This window comes from Narcine bancroftii, chromosome 10 (assembly GCF_036971445.1).
Source record: "Narcine bancroftii isolate sNarBan1 chromosome 10, sNarBan1.hap1, whole genome shotgun sequence".
Taxonomy (NCBI): Eukaryota; Metazoa; Chordata; class Chondrichthyes; order Torpediniformes; family Narcinidae; genus Narcine; species Narcine bancroftii.
Window position 1 is genome coordinate 67,463,942 of NC_091478.1, and position 16,716 is coordinate 67,480,657.

The 16,716-nt window shown below is 41.5% G+C and overlaps 1 protein-coding gene across 2 annotated transcripts in view; it reads left to right on the plus strand.

Moving 5' to 3' along the window:
• Positions 1-16,716, plus strand: part of fa2h (fatty acid 2-hydroxylase) — a 102,051-nt gene that overhangs the window by 76,362 nt on the left and 8,973 nt on the right. For both annotated transcript variants that reach the window (XM_069901214.1, XM_069901215.1), the window contains exons 2-3: positions 4,171-4,251; positions 9,832-9,974. In XM_069901214.1, the coding sequence (XP_069757315.1) occupies positions 4,171-4,251; positions 9,832-9,974 (224 nt within the window). The remainder of the gene's footprint in view (positions 1-4,170; positions 4,252-9,831; positions 9,975-16,716) is intronic.

The following is a 16,716-nucleotide window of genomic DNA, read 5'->3' on the forward strand; positions in this document are numbered from 1 at the left end:
TTTTGTTCACTGAACTCAACCCGTCTGATTGTGCGATCCTTCAGTTAGCAGTGTAGCCGCTGCTACAATTGGTGACCCCGACAGGTTCCAATGTCTTTGAACCCGACCTGAATGACCCTTTGATCAACGCTATAGCCATCAAGCTTCCTGACTTCTGGGTTCAGGAGCCAGAGACCTGGTTCAGCCACACAGAGGCTCAGTTTCACCTCTGCCAGATTTCATCGGATTCGACCAAGTTCTACCATGTGGTCGCTGCCCTGGACCAGGCCACTGCCAAACGAGTGCTGCACCTCGTTCAGGACCCACCCGCGGAAGATAAGTACGGGACCATTAAGCGGGTGTTTACCGGTTCCCTTGGCCTCTCCAGGCGCCAGCGTGCCGCTCGGATGCTGTGCCTCGGCGCCTTGGGAGACAGAACTTCAATCGAGTTGATGGACGAGATGCTCACGCTCATGGGCGATCACACCAACTGCCCACTCTTCAAACGCATCTTCCTTGACCATCTGCCTGAAGACATCCAGCCGTTGCTTTCCCAGGAGAGCTTCGTTGACCCTAGGAAGATTGCTCAAAAGGCTCAGGAGCTTTGGCTCGAACGATTCCCGGAGGGCTCAACAGTCCAGCAGGTTGCGAGTCACGGGCATGACCACGCCAAGCCCTCCCCTAGCGCTGCGGTGGAACACCCGGCCCTTGCAGGAGTCTCAAAGAGCATAACCAGAAGCAAGTCATCCACTTCAGGCCTCTGATTCTTCCACCAGCACTGGGGAACCAAGGCTCAGAAGTGTCGTCAGCCCTGTTCATTTCAGGTAAACGAGCAGGCCGGCTGCTGTTGATGGCTGCGGCGGCTGGCCAACAACACAGCCTTCTCTACCTGCGGGATTCAATCAGCGGCTGACACTTCCTCGTCGACACCGGGGTCCAGATCAGCGTTATTCCGGCCACAGTCATGGAGTCCCGGAACCGACCTCGAGGACCTCCCGTCCGTGCAGCCAATTCAATGGATATCCGAACGTATGGAGTCAAGACCGTCCACTTCCAGATCGGCCAGTGGAAGTTCTCGTGGAGGTTCGTCGTTTCATCTCTCCCAATCACCATCCTGGGTGTCGAACTCCTCCTCGTCCACGGACTTCTGGTCGACATTCAAGGTAGGCAACTGGTAGTTGCCCATACCTTCCAATTCGTTTGCCTCAATGCCTCCTGCACAGAGCAGCTGCAGATGGGCACGGTCAGCACACCCAAGAACAAGTTTCAGCATATCCCTGACGAGTTCCCGTCCCTCCTCAAGCCGCAGTTCTCTGCCGCCTCACCACGCCACAGATGTTTCATTACATCCCCACCCAAGGGCTGCCAGTCCACGCCAAGGCACGCTGCTTCCCGCAGGATAAGCTCCATTTAGCAAAGGAAGAGTTCTCGCATCTGCAGGAGCTGGGGATCATTTGAAGCTCCGACAGTCCTTGGGTCTCACCACTCCACCTAGTCCCGAAAGCCTCCAGCGGCTGGCACCCCGTGTAGATTAACGACACGATAGTACCGGACCGTTACCCGATCCCTCGCATACAGGACTTTATGGCCAACCTGCATGGCGTGAGGGTGTTCTCCAAAGTCAAACTGGTGCGCGGGTATCACCAAATCCCAGTGTACCCCCAAGGATATACCCAAAATGGCCATCATCACCCTCTTCGGCTTGTTCAAGTTCCTACACATGCTGTTCAGGCTCAAGAACACCACCTAGACCTTCCAGCGCCTCATGGACACAATGGGCAGGGATTTGAATTTTGTATTCATTTACCTGGACAACATCCTTGTTGCCAGCTGAGACCGGGCACAACATAAGTCTCACCTGCACACTCTCTTCTCCTGACTGGCCGACTTCGGCCTAACGATCAATCTGGCCAAATGTCAGTTCAGGAAAGAGTCTATGCAGTTCCTGGGTCATACCATCACAGCTGAAGGAACTACACCTGCTGCTACAAAGGTCGCTGCAGTCAGGGAGTTCCCATGACCAGACAACCTCAAGGGGCTACAGGAGGTCGTGGGTATGGTCAATTTCTATAACCACTTAATTCCAGGCGCTGCATGCATCATGCAACCGCTCTTTGCCCTCATCGCGGCCAAAGACGAGACACTCGCCTGAACTACAGAGGCCAGCAGGGCATTCGAAACCACGAAAGATGCCCTCGTGAAGGCTACCCTGCTTGTCCACCCACTCACCGACCTGCATATGGCAATCTCTGTCGGCGCAGTCCTGGAGCAGCAGGTGCATGGACCGTGAAAACCACTGGCACTTTTTAGCCAACTTCTTTGCCCGCCAGAGCACAAGTATAGCGTTTTCGATTGTGAGTTGCTGGGCGTGTACCTGACAGTGCGTAGTTTCCTCTATTTCTTGGAGGGAAGGCCTTTCACCATTTTTACCGACTGCAAACCCCTCACTTTGGCACTCGCTATGCCAAGAGATCCCTGGTCAGCCCGACAACAGCGTCACCTCTCCTTCGTGTTGGAGTTAACCACCAACGTTCGGCACAAGGCGGGGAAAGACAAAGTGGTCGCCGACGCACACTCTCGGCTGGCCATTAGTGCATTGACACCCAGCCTCGACTTTGACCAGCTCGCCTGGGACCAGAAGTCCCAGAGACGTGGGCCTTGAGGTCTGCCATCACAGGCCTGCTGTTCCAGGACCTTCCGACTCCTCACGATAGGGCATCATCCTGTGCGATGTCTTAATGGATACCCCGCGTCCGGTTGTTCCCCAGCAGTGGCATAGGCAAGTCTTCCATCATATCCATGCATGATCTTTCCCACCCTGGTACATAGGCACACTAGAGCACTCGTACAAGATTTCAAACATGTCTACATACATGTGGATATCGTTGGACCCTTACCCGTTTCCCGCAGTAACAGTTACCTTTTCACAGTGGTAGACCACACCACTTATTGGTTCGAGGTGATCCAGATGCCTCCACGCGCTACTGCTCCCGAATGCTTTTGAACGGTTGGGTTGCCCGGTTCGGCATCCTGAACCACCTCACCAATGATCGGGGCACCCAGTTCACCTCTGGGATCTGGGCACAGCTCGCCAACAGGCTGGGGATCGAGCTACATCACACCCCGGCCTATCACCCACAGGCCAATGGGTTGGTCGAGCGATTGCACCGCTACCTTAAGTCGGCACTGATGGTCCGCCTCACCATCCCCAACTGGGTGGACGAGCTGCCTTGGGTGCTCCTGGGCATCCGCTCAACACCCAAAGAAGACCTACAGGTGTCATCAGCCAAGCTGGTCTACAGTGCACTGCTAGCCCTACCCGGTGAGTTTGTCAGCGCACCTCACAACCCCCAGCAGTCACCACATGGTCTACTTCCCTGCTTCCGGGCCCAGTTGGACTCCTTTACACCCCCACCGCGCCCAGACATGGTACACTGGCCTCTTGCGTCCCCAGCAAACTGTATTCCGCAGAGTACATTTTTATCAGACGGGACCCATCCACAGCACCTCTACGAAGGGCCGGACAAAGTTGTCCAGCATTCAGGATTCACTTTCACACTGGACATCGGTGATAAGATAGAACTTATAAGAGAGGCGCCGGTGGTGAGAGAGGCGCCGGTGATGAGAGAGGCGCCGGTGGTGATACAGTGAGGAAATATCTTTAAAGTTTTGACCCATTAATAAAACCTGGTTCATAAAATGGAATCAAAATGTTGCACATATTTACACAGAACTTGAATGCTTTCTGAATTTTTTTTGTTACATTGAAAGAATTATTTTTTTTTATATGGTGGTTTGCTTTTTCTTAAATAATCAGTATCTGTGGTGTCAGGAAATTCTTTGCAGTCCAGCTTCAACATTTTTAAGTTATTTCCTCTCATTACCATGAGTATTGTAATGTTCTTGAGCACAAGAACAAGTACTGAACTATTTACATTAATGTTTAAAACTTCTGATAACAATTTTAGTTACGAAATGGCTATGTGGCATATTTGGTTGGCTTGCTACTGCATGCATTACATTAAAAGAGAATTGCAAAGTGGAAATGTTATTGTGCAAGTAAGTAATTCATTGTTCAACACAGTTCATCAGCTCTTAGACTAAACTACGATTAATGCAGACAACAGACTGCAGATGCTGAAATCTGAAACAAAATGATTTGGAACTAAAATGTTTTTTTTTCTTCTTTAGGCTGTCAGAGGAAGTGGAAAGCGCTCTCAAGCATCAGATTTGGTGATGGATGCCAGATGCAAGTCTGTGGATCCAGACAATGTAAGGACTTGAGTTGCCATGATTCAATCCTTAGAAACTTTACTCTTGAGCTACTCATTCACTGTTGGTTGCATGGAGCAATTTTGCTGACCAATGGTGGGCACTTAAAAAAATATATTAAAGGATTCCTTTAACATTTGAACTAAACTGTAACAATATAAATAACAGCTCCAAACATTTCTCTATTTGATAAATACTAATTTCTAAATGTTGGCATCAAGGGTAGAATGTAGTTTTGATCAAGTGAGTCCCTCTTGACTATAGAGATACAGGAATTTGGTTCTGAGAGAAATCAGAAGGGCAAACTGGGACACAAATAGGACAAAGGTAAATTCCCAAGGAATTCTACAGTTGTATTAAAGTAAAAGAATGGCTGAGGAGGGAATTGGTTTCACTTATGAGGATCAACATGGCCATCTTTGTGTGGAGTCACAGAAGATTGGAGAGAATCAAAGGGAAGCTCAAGAAATTTGAGGCCCTGCAGAGATATTTGCATCATCTTTGGTTTCAGGTGAAGTAATGGAAGATTGGAGATTGGTTAATGTGTAATTATTTTAAAAGAATTGCAAGGATAAGCCAGGGAACTGCAGGCCAAATGAGCCTATCATGAGTAGTGAAAAAGATGCTGGAGGGGATTCGGAGAGGCAGGATCGACCAGCATTAGCAGGGGCTGATTAGAGGCAGTCAGCATGGCTTTATGAATGGATGGCATATTGTGCTCATGAGTGATAGTTTCTTGAAGAGGTGATAGGATTAAGAGCAAGGTGGTGGATGTTGTCGGTTTGGACTTCAGCAAGATCTTGCCTGGCAGATTTCTCTGGAAGTTAAGATTACAAGAGCTGGACAATTGGGTTTCAAATTGTGTTAGTGGAAGGAATAAGTAATAGTCGATTGCTTTGGAGTAACGCTAACCTACTGTCTGCCAGAAAAGGGATATTACAGTGGTTAAAGTACTAAATGTTTGTGTGCAATACACAAGTACTGGAGAAACTCAACCGATCACGCAGCATCTAAAGGAAGTAAAGCATAACTAGCATTTTGGGCCTGTGCCCTTCGTCAAGGTATGAGCAAAACGCAGGTAGGTGCCTGAATAAAAAAATGAGGGGGAATAAAAGGAGGAGGGAGAGGAGTACTGTAAACAGGTAATAGGCAATTTGACCAGTTTTATCTTTCTAATTTGGAAACTATGCAAACTAATTTTTCTCTTGATGTTCTGGAGTTGCCTCGAGTTATTGCTTTCGCCCCCACCCCCCCCAGTTAATGTTTTTGAGACTTCCATGTTATCTAGTTTTATCCTTGAGACTGTCACAGAAAAACTTTTTTTTAATTTGATTTGGCAGCTCAAAAGTAACCATGTGAACTGAATTGATAATCATTAGTTTGATGTGCCAATATTAAAAAGCAAGTGAGCTTTCAACATTGAAGAAGTACACATTAAATGTAACAGTTTTAGGGTGGTAATTTATCCTGTACATTAGGTTTTTGAAGATTGAGAGAGATGAAAACTCAATCCAAAATACAATCCATGATGTGCAGTTTTTGGATCAATTTTGGTGCTCAAATGGGTAGAACTTATCCAGCCAGCTGAGGTGGGTTCTCACCACTGCTCTGCCCTTGGCCCAAAACACCATTACCTTTCTGTGCAGGTGTTGTGTTAGCCTGTTTAGTATTCGTGTCCAATACTGTGGTGCAATCCATGTACCATTTCAAGTCTTTTGGGTTTATAGTCTCTGGATGTTCCCCATGCCAAAATGCTCACCCCTCACCATACATTGGGCATTCAAACAGAGATGAGTGAAACAATAAATTCTGTAGGCTTGTTTTCCATCTGGGCACCCTCCAACCAGATGGCATTAACATTGACTTCTCCAGTTTCCATTTAACCACCTAATCCCTCTGTCTCATAGAGCCAAAGTTTATTCTCACCTCTTCTCTTACCATATCTAATCAACACCTTTTGTTGGTCTGGTTTTCTCCCTGGCCAGTCTTTTAGTCATTTTATTCTTGTGCCTTCCTGTTCTTTGCTTATTCCTTCAAGGCCTCAGGCCTGAAACGGTGGTAATATAACTTTAGCTCCTGTGGATGCTTCAAGACCAACTGAGTTCTTCCAGCATTTATGTGCGTTTTTAATTCAAACAGAACTGACTAGATGTAATTGGGTCCAATGCTGAGGATTTGTTGGTGTGCCCAACCTGCGAGAGGATTCTGTGGAGGCAGTGTTTACATCTGTGTTCAAGGATGTTATGGAAGCAAGGAATAAATGCCTGAGGCCTTCACTAATAATATCTTTATTAACTGCAGATGAGGTACAAGAAGACTAGAGATAATTAAGATAATTATCCTTGCTGGTCTTTTTAAGAATGAATAAGATGGAGGCCAGTGAACTTTGCATCAATGGTGGGGATATTATTAGAAAAAGTTCTTGGGGATGAGGTGGATGTAGATTTGGAAAGAGGGGGTCTTTGTGTGGGAGGTAAATGCTATCTCACTAATTTGACTTTTTTTAAAGTGATAACAAACATGTTTGAAAGCAAGGGTGTAGATTTTATCAGTATTGATTTTAGTAAGGCATTGAACAATGTCGTGCTTGGCAGACTAGTGGCTGATTGGATTCAAAATTGGTTTGGTGATGGGAGGCAGGGGGGTAGTGGTGAAAGATTCTCTCTGGCATTGGCAGATGGAATTTAATTATGACAAGTGTGAGGTGATACACTTTGCAAAGTCAAGTATGGGTAGCATATATACTATAAAAGCTCAGGTTGTAAGGAATATTGATGAACAAAGGGACCTTAGAGTTGAAATCCATAGAACCATGAAAGTGGCAAAAGGTAGATAGGGTGATAAAGATTCATATATCAGGACAAGGAATATAAAAATTGAGAGCCTTTCTTGCAACTTTACAAAACTGTTAAGGCTGCACCTAGACTATTATGCACACTTCTGGTTGCCACACTGTGAATGATATGATTGTGCGGGAAAGAGTGCAGAGGAGATCCACTAGGATATTGCTTGGCAAAACACAAAGCTGGAGAAACTCAGCAGGTCAGTGTACTTTAAATAGCAAAGATAAAGATACATAACTCATGTTTCAAGCTTGAGCTCTTCAAGGTATGAACAGAATGTAGGCAGGTGCCCAAACAAAATGGTAGGGGAGTGAAGGGCAGTAGTCTCACAGGCAGGAGGTAATAAGTGGATAAGGGAGGGAGGGGAAGACCAGGAAATGGGAGGAGGGTGGATGGCTCTGTAAATAGAGAGGGAAGGGGTAGAAAGCTGGAGGAAAGACAGAGGAATGGGGAAGAGAGGGAGTCCGCTCACAGAAACAGTAGATGTTAACACCATCTAGATAGAGAGTACCCAGACTGAAAATTAAGTGTTGCTCCTTCCAATTTACGGTTGTTCTTGGTTTGACAGTATACAAGGCCATGGATTGCAGTATATAGAATACAAAGAAAGAATGAGTTGACTGGGTATTTATTCATTGGAGTCTAGAAGGTTGAGGGGGGATTTGATGGAGGTATTTAAAATTATGAGGGGGAAAGACAGAGAAGATGTGAATAGGCTCTTCCCCTTGAGGGTTGGTGAGATTGGAATGAGGGGTCATATGTTAGGGTTGGGAGCAAAACTTTAGAAGTAACATGAGAGAAAACTTCTTCACTTAGAGAGTGGTGGCTAAGTGGAATGACCTTCCAGAAGAGGGGGTTGCAGCAGGGTCAATTTTGTCATTTAAGAGAAGGTTGGATGAGTGCATAGATGTGAGAGGATTGGAGGGTTATGGACAGGGAGCAGGTAGGTGGGACTAGTGGAGTTCACTTAAATCGGTGCGGACTAGAGGGGCCAAGGTGGCCTGTTTCTGTACTGTAATTGTTATATGGTTATATATGACAGCATGGAAGTGGGGCACAGATTCAAGGGATGAACAAAATGTTGGCGGGTGCCCAGGCAAAATAGTTGTGATGGGGGAGGGGCACAGACCCACAGGTAGGAGATAATAGGTGGATATGGCGGGGAGGATATACCAGCAAATGGGGAGAGGAGATAGCCCCCACAAAATGGTGGGGGGAATGTTCATGAAAAGTACACTCTTTGACTTCCTGAGTTTCTCCACTGTGTTTTTACTTCAATCGCAGAGACTGAAAAGACTTTCGTGTTTTACTAGGGTGTGGCTAGGATTGGAAAAATTCAGTTAGAGTTAGTAGGGAGGCTCTGGCATGCAGAAGGTTGACCTGAAATGTGTATAAAATTATTTGAGGCTTTGATAAGGTAAATACTTAGAATCTTATTCCCATGATAAGGGGATCAAAAGCATGAGGGTACAAGTTTAAGGTGAAAGGAAAGACCTTTAAAGGGAATCTTTTTACAAAATTGGAGCAAGTTGGCAGATGTGGTAGAATTGTGTTGGAGATTTTTAGTGAGGTCCTGAATAAGTAGGGCATGTAATGAAGGTCAATGAATTTAATATATATGAGGCAAAAGGTTGGCATGAATGTGTTGGGTTGAAGGATCCATTTTTATGCTCGACCATTCCAACTAAAAAAAATTCCAGGTGCACAGAAAAAAAAATGCTGGGATATTCTCAAGTGCCACACCCCCTCTAATCCCTGAGAAATGGCTTTTGGAAACCTTAACCATGTATCAAAAGTACACAAACTCAATTTAAATGGCATTTGGGGTAATAGTCCTCTCAACCACCTGCTCCTTCTGTGGTAGAATCTGTATGCCCCACATTGACCTTGTCAACTCCTCTCTTAGAACTGGATGGATGAGGAGCAAGGTGAAGAGTTTTTTAAAATCTTGATTGCATGCAGATTGATTGTTTGTTCCTTATTTGGACTGGAGCCTGTGCAGGAATGAAATTCCATTTTATCTTGTTCAACAGCACTGAGTGGAGACCCACATATTCTGCAGTTTTCACCCAAAAATTGTGTAAACACAAATTTATTAAACAATGGTACTTGAGTATTTTCTTCAGTATTTAAAATTAAGTACTGGTACTTCACTTGATTCCTGATGACTTAATAATGCTAGCAATTAATTGGTAAGGAAGTCTGGTGTTATTTGAAAAATAAAATCATGGAATGTTTTGCTGTTTCCTGTCGTGGGGCCAAATTAAAATGATTTGCTGAATTTCATCTGGAGTTAGACTACTACGAGTGAGCTAGTTTTTATTCCTCTTTTTGCCTAGAATGAGAATGTGGTAGTGTCAATGAATTGAAGTTAAACATAAGATGGGTTATGTTTAACTCATTTTTGTCCTTGACAATGTTCTTGGAAAACCTTCTTGAAATATTCAAGAATTCAGTGGCTAAATTAATAACATTTCCACGTTTGCTTTTTTTTCAAAATTAAAAATAATCTTAACTCAATTTGCATAGAAACACCAGACTTTCTTTTTTGTGGCCAGTGACAGGGACCCGTCACTTTCACTTTCAGGATGATGGTCTTGGATTCAGTCCATGAAACAAACTTTAGTCTGGATAAATATCAGAAGTGTGTTTTACTTGGGTTAAGAAATTGATATTGAGGTTCGTCACCTTTTTTAAGCACAGTGATCACCTACTATTCTGATTTTCTGATCCTCAGGATTTAGTAGATTGGAATAAGCCTTTGCTGTGGCAAGTTGGTCATTTGCGTGAGAAGTATGATGAATGGGTGCATCAACCAATAGACCGGCCTATAAGACTCTTCTACTCGGATTTTGTAGAAGCTTGTTCAAAAACAGCCTGGTAAGGAACTGAAATTGCCTTGTTCTTAGTCAATAGAATTTTCTGTTAATGAATTAACAGTTTGATGTTTCTATCTTTGAGTTGGTTGTGAGTATATCTTGCAAAATATAGGCTAATTAAATGCCATGAAATTGGAGCAAATGATGTTGACATTGTTTAGAAACATTACAATACAGGAAGAAACCAGGCAAGCCAGTTCAAAGTACATATTTATTGTCAGAGTACATATACAACATTCCATGCACCCCTGAGGCTCTTTTTCCTTCGGGCCAGACAGAATTTCTACTTATCAAAAAAAACTGCTCAAGAAAAGGTAAGTGTACAAAAGAGAAATGTAACCAAATTGACGGTGCAAATACAGAAAAAAAAAATACAATGATACATCACCTCTTTCTAATAGCTACTACCGAGATACCTTCAACAAACTTGTAAAGGATTTTGGTGTACCGAGCCACACAGTCAAGGGTGTAAAGCAAGTAGAGTGGGGGCTAAATCCACAGCCCTGTGGTGCTCTGTAACTGATGGAGATGCTGGAAATGTTCTTGCCAATCTGCGATGATAGGCATCTGGAGGTGAAAAAATCAAGGGTCCAATTAAATAGTGAGGTATTGAGGCCCAGGTCTTGGAGTTTGCTGATCAGTTTTGAGTGAATGATGATGTTGAATGCTGAACTGTAGTTAAGAGCATCCTGATGTATGCATCTTCACTGTCCAAGGGTTCCGGGGTTTTGTATAGAACCACTGATCAGTCGTCAAATTGGAACATGCAGACAGGAGATGAAACTTGATCTGTGCTAGCTCTTTGCAGATCCATCTTGAAATGTTTCCACTCCTTTGATATTGCTGAATCTTTCATCATCTTCCTAACATTCTGCCCATGTTGAAGTCAAAACCATGACTTCTGCAAAAGTAGTTATCTAACAGAAAACAGTACATGCTTTTATGATCCCCTGTCAGGATGAACTGCATATTTAATTGTACTTGGTATTTTGCTGACAGATGGTATAAGCCATCTATGCCAGCATTGGTTGCACTTTGTGGATTTTGTAAAATAGAGTCTGAAAGCAGAAACCAGATTGTTGAAATTGTCAATCTAATATTTTCTCATTCTATTTTAGCACCACGTCCTACTGGTTGATTTACGGTAATTGAGCAATGATTGAATTACACATCATCAATCTTGACTAAATCTGAAATGGCCATTTTGAAAAATGTTGTCTTGCTTTTTTTTATGTGATATTTGGTTCTTTTAAATAGAAAACTATTGATAATTTATTAGAAATGAGAACAGGAAAAAAATTATAAATGCCCAAGGTGTCAACATCCCACAAGGAAAATGCCCAGACATTTGGTAAATTTAGAATGGTGAGGCAATTGGTAAATTTTACTGATAATTCCATGGAGGTGGAGTTATTGCTAAAAATAGAAAAAATGTGCGTTAAATTTCCATTTGTATCCTGAGGTTGGTTCATTTATATAATCGCTAGTGACTGATGAAGTGACTCTTCCACTAATTATGACCCAGGATAGCCAGCTGGGTTCATTTACAAGCTAAAGAACTACCCATCCATGCCTTTATAATCACTTGATCCTGACTTTGGGGTTCCCAAAATATCTCATGGGTGTACCTTTTACAACTGTGAAGTTGCCAATGGATCTGCAATTTTATTGATCAAAATCCCTGTAACCAAGTTCCCATCTTGGTTTTCCCTTGCAATGCAAAAGCCACAAAGTTAAATGCAAGGTGATGTCAGTTTTAAAGTATGAAGCTTTTTAGGAATCTTCTGGTTGTATTCATTTACAAATGCAAGTTGCTTTTAAGAATTGTTTTAAGTTGCTATTTGCATGCATTTATTGCATGCTGTCTGTAGCATGCTGTCTGTAGCATGCTGTCATCTTTTAAAGCATGTGTTTTTAAAGTATTTTTGGACTACAGTGTGTACTGTGGCAGAAGTTATCTGACTACAATATTGTAATTTATTTAAAAGGGGTATTGAAACAAAAAATTATGAATGGATCAATATTCAAATTTGCATTGAAAATTGTGTATTGAGGATCTTTAATCTTTTTGTCCAAACCCACGAGTTGACTAAACAACTAATTTTATGATGTACCAAGCAAAATCTGATGTCATCATTTTAGGTTGGCGAGGATTTTTCTTTCACACCTTCCACATTTAGTTGCATCTTGTTCAGGAACTGGAAACTAGTGCATCTGTTATTTGACTCGATTAGATTAGCACTGGTTATAGTTTTAACTGGCAGTAAGTCACTTTTGTTAATGAATGTTGCAAAATACTGTACCCCATTTTGGTTGTTATTATTTCATATTCAGCATTTGGCTGTTGTTGAGGAGAACAAGATTGGATTACCATCAAACTTAAATATCTCAAACGAATATCCTGTTGTCCAAAAAGGGAAGCAGGTTGTAACATCACTATACTGGTGTTTGCTGTTATATTGGGCATCTTGGTCAGGTGGTTGGCTTTATCATTAAACTGGTATGTTTCCGATTTTACTTGGGGCAAAAACTTGTACTGCATATCAATCTTGCCCTCAACCCATGGAGTGAATCATTTTACTGTGAAGCTCTGAAATTTCTCAAACACTGCAGCCTACCAAAACTGATGCAACTTCCAGAGAGATTTGGCTTGTTTCTGTTTTATATGTATTGGCCAAGTATAGTATGGCCCTCCATTTTATACATGGGCTAAAATTTGTATTGGCCGCAAGCAATTTTTTGGGGGCTTACAGGCCCTTTTGACCCACAAGTCCATGCCACCCAATTTATACCACATTAACCTACACCCCCCAATAGGTTTCAAACAGTGGGAGTAAACCGCAACCCCTGGGGAAAACCCACGCAGACACAGAGAATCTACAGGTGCCTTATATTTTGTTTCCGAGGTGACCTTTGGTTGCATCTTACCATGTGAGATTTGCAAATATTCTACATTTCCTTTGTATGGGATATTTGTCAGATTTTGGAATAGTGTTTATAATTTTAATTTTGTAGCCAGTATTAGAATATTTGCACTTGAATTAGTGGTCATTAGTTGTCCATGTTTATGATTAATTTGAGAGAATTAAATATGTCCAGATCTATATGTGATTGCTTGGTAGGCTTCATGGAAATTAAGAGCCAGAGTTCCACAGCGTGGAAGTAGGCCCTTCAGCCTAACTTGTCCATGCTGACCAAGCTAGTCTCATTCACCTGTATTTGGCTCACATTTCTCAACCTTTCCTTTCTAAATGCCAATTGAATGTCATAATTGGCCCCATTTCTACACTTCCTCTGGCAACTTGGTCCATGTGAAGGTTCCCTTTGGGTCCCTTTTAAATATTTCCCCTCTCAGCTTTAATCTTGTATCTTCTCATTTTAGACTGTCCTACCTTGAGTTTGTAACTATTTATCTTATCCATCCCCCTTGTGATTTTATAAAACTTTAAGATACCTCCCCTTAGCCTCTTGTGCTCTAGTGAAAAAAATTCTAGTTTTTCCAGTACCAGTCCTGATAATATTGTTTAGATTATTTTCTCCACCCTTTTCAATTTAATGGCCTCCTTCCTTGTAGCTAGGAGGCAAAAACGGCACGTGTGATCTCACTAATGTACAATTGTAACATGACAGCCCTGCTCCTGTACTCAATACCCCTTACTGTGCATATTGATCCCTGAAAATCTCTGCACTCACAAAATGTAATTGCTAGAGGCTCTAAGGCTAAATCAAGAAGTAATGGTTGGGTATCATGTCAGAGATTGAAAATTTTTGATTGTTGTAAGTTGGTAAGAATTGAAGCAGTAGGACCTGAATATAGTAATTTAATCCATGTAATAAAACAAAATTGAATTTTTCCAAGATCATGTATAGGCATCCCCACTCCACCCGGTCAAATGCTTTTACTGCATCTAACGAGGTCATTCATTCCTGGGTTGCAGTGGGAGGTAAATTCAAAATATCCAATAAATGACATAAGAAAACAACTTTTAATAAATCCACTTCAGAAATAATTAATGGTAAAATGATATCCAGCCTATGAGCGAAAACTAGCTAAGATTTTCATATCAACATTCAATAAAGAAATTGCCCTGTAGGGAATATGTAGGAGGAACATTCAGCTGGATCTTTCCCTTCTTTGCTATGAGGGATACATGAGCTTCATTAAAAGATAATGGAAGATTGCCCTGTTTAAATGAATCGGTTAACACAGAATTTAACTGGGGTATGAGCAATTTAAAAAAGGATCTGAAAAACTCTACAAGATACCCATCAGGCCCTAGAGTTTTACATGATGGTAATGAAGAAATAGCAAAACCTATTTCATCTTGTAAGATAGGATCACAAGGTTGTTATTGCTTTAAGTTTTCTGCAAGCTACGTTACTGCACAGCTTCAAGATGGTCACTTGGAGTTTGGTGATAATTTGTGCCTGTTTTCTTCATAACATTTATTTAAAAACATGAATAATCTTATCAAAGTTCTTGGTTGGAAAGTGAAAGGTTTAAACAATCCAAATAACCGACGGCAAGTCTTTGCACATGTTAAACAAATGAGTTCTGAGATTTTTTTTTACAAGAAAAGCATATTTGAAGCTGTGATAATTCTTGTCTTGTGTCAAAACGGAGAGGGCCACCCTTTCATTCCTTTTTCAACGCTAATGCTAAAGCCGGGAAAGTCTCTATTTTAATTAACCAAAGCATTCCCTTCTGTGCATCATAATGTTTTTCAGACAAAAAATAGTTGATACATTATCGTTACAGGCAAATTGTATAATAAAATTATAGTTTTCACTCCTCTATATGCCCCAAATGTTGATGCGGGATTTTGAAAGTTTTTTTCACAGCTCTAGCAGATTTGAATCTTTAATCATGGGTGCTGGGTGGAGACTTTTATTGTTGGTTAGACCCTGCTTTGGATTGGTCATTCTCTAAATCTGTGACTTTGAGTAAATCTGCTTCTGTAATTCATTCTTTCTTGGTATCTCAGATGTATGGTGTTTTATTTAACCCCAATAGGAGAATTTTTTTTTCTCTCCTGTTCATCTTACTTACTCAAAGATTGATTATTTTTAATAGATCATCAATTGATTTCATTGACCCAATCATGTGAATATTATAGTATAGTGATATCTGACCATCTTCCTGTTATTTTGTGTATGAATTTTCTAGATCTCCCTCTGACAAAGAGGTGCTGGTGTTTTAACTACTTTCAGATAATGAGTTTTTGAAATGTATGGAGAAGTCGAGATAATTTTCCTTTAACACAAATTTCTCCAACAGTTTCTAGTTTGATTGTTTGCGACACTTTGAAAGCTTATCTTAGAGGGCAAATTATTTCTTATACTGAAAATATAAAGAAACTAATAAAGATTAGAATTAGTTAATCGGAATAAATAAATAGATCAACAATATGCACAACTTAAAGGTCCAGAACAATAAAAAAGGAGAGTTGAATTAAAAACTAAATTTGATCTTCTTTCAACTATCCCATTGAACATCAACTTTTGAAGAAGCAAAAGTCAGTTGTATATTCACAGTGAAAAATCAATTGAAGGGAATTGCTGTTAAGCAACAAATTACTAAAATCCAGATGGATGACGGTAATAATATCATGGACCACTCTAAAATAAACAATATGTGCAGGGAATTCTATTCTAGGCTTTATACCTCTGAATCTACAAATGATAATAGTTTAATGATGGTTTTCTTGGTCCGCTTAAATATTCCCATGTTTTCTCGACCCAGACCTTGTCAAAGATCTCTGTGCAGAAGACGTCTACCACCCAGCTCTTGTCAATCTAAAGTCAGCAGTGTCTCTCTAGAGCAGTGGTTGTCAACCTTTTTCTTTCCACTCACACCCCACCTTAAGCAATCCCTTACTAATTACAGAGCACTTATGGCATAGGGAGGGATTACTTAGTGGTATGTGAGTGGAAAGAAAAAGGTTGAGAATCACTGCTCTAGATAGAGCATGGAATAATGTGTATACCAGAACAAGACATTAAAATGTTGCAATGAAAAATTCCAAGGCTAAATTAAGTTTAAAATTTTGTATTTGTATTGCTTTTGAAACCTTCATGTTTTAAAGAAAATAGTTATGCATTTACAAATGTTGAAAACAATATTAGATTTTTTAAAAAATCATTTGCCTCTAACCTTTAGTCATTCTTCTCGTCATCAATGAAAAACTTCATGGACCAGATTTGTTCTGATGCGGGTTCTCCAAGCATTGTAAATGTTTGGGAATTGCCTCATCCTTCCATTTTGTCACCTTGTGTCAAGAGCAGTCGTGAATTTGTGTGCATAGCTCCAGTTTTCTTGGACTGTTCACACTTTAAGTGTTGGCCTTTTTTTCCTCCTCAAAATTCATGCAGTTATTAGGGTGAGAAGTGAATAATCTACAAGATTCCCGTTATTTGGAGCATAGGTTATAAAAGGAGGTATCAGTCTGCTTACAAGTTGTGAACTGGGATCAAGAAGTGCCAGCTGATTTTTAAGATGCTATTTCAGGAGAAACTATTGTGAGCTTCAGTGATTAAAAAGGTTAGAAATTTTCAACTTAAAATTTGTGTTCTCTCACACACACACACACACACACACACACACACACACACACACACACACACACACACACACACACACACACACACACACACACACACACACACACACACACACACACACACACGAACACACACACACATTCCACTTCCAACTTGGCATTCCAAACTCCAGCTAAAGAATT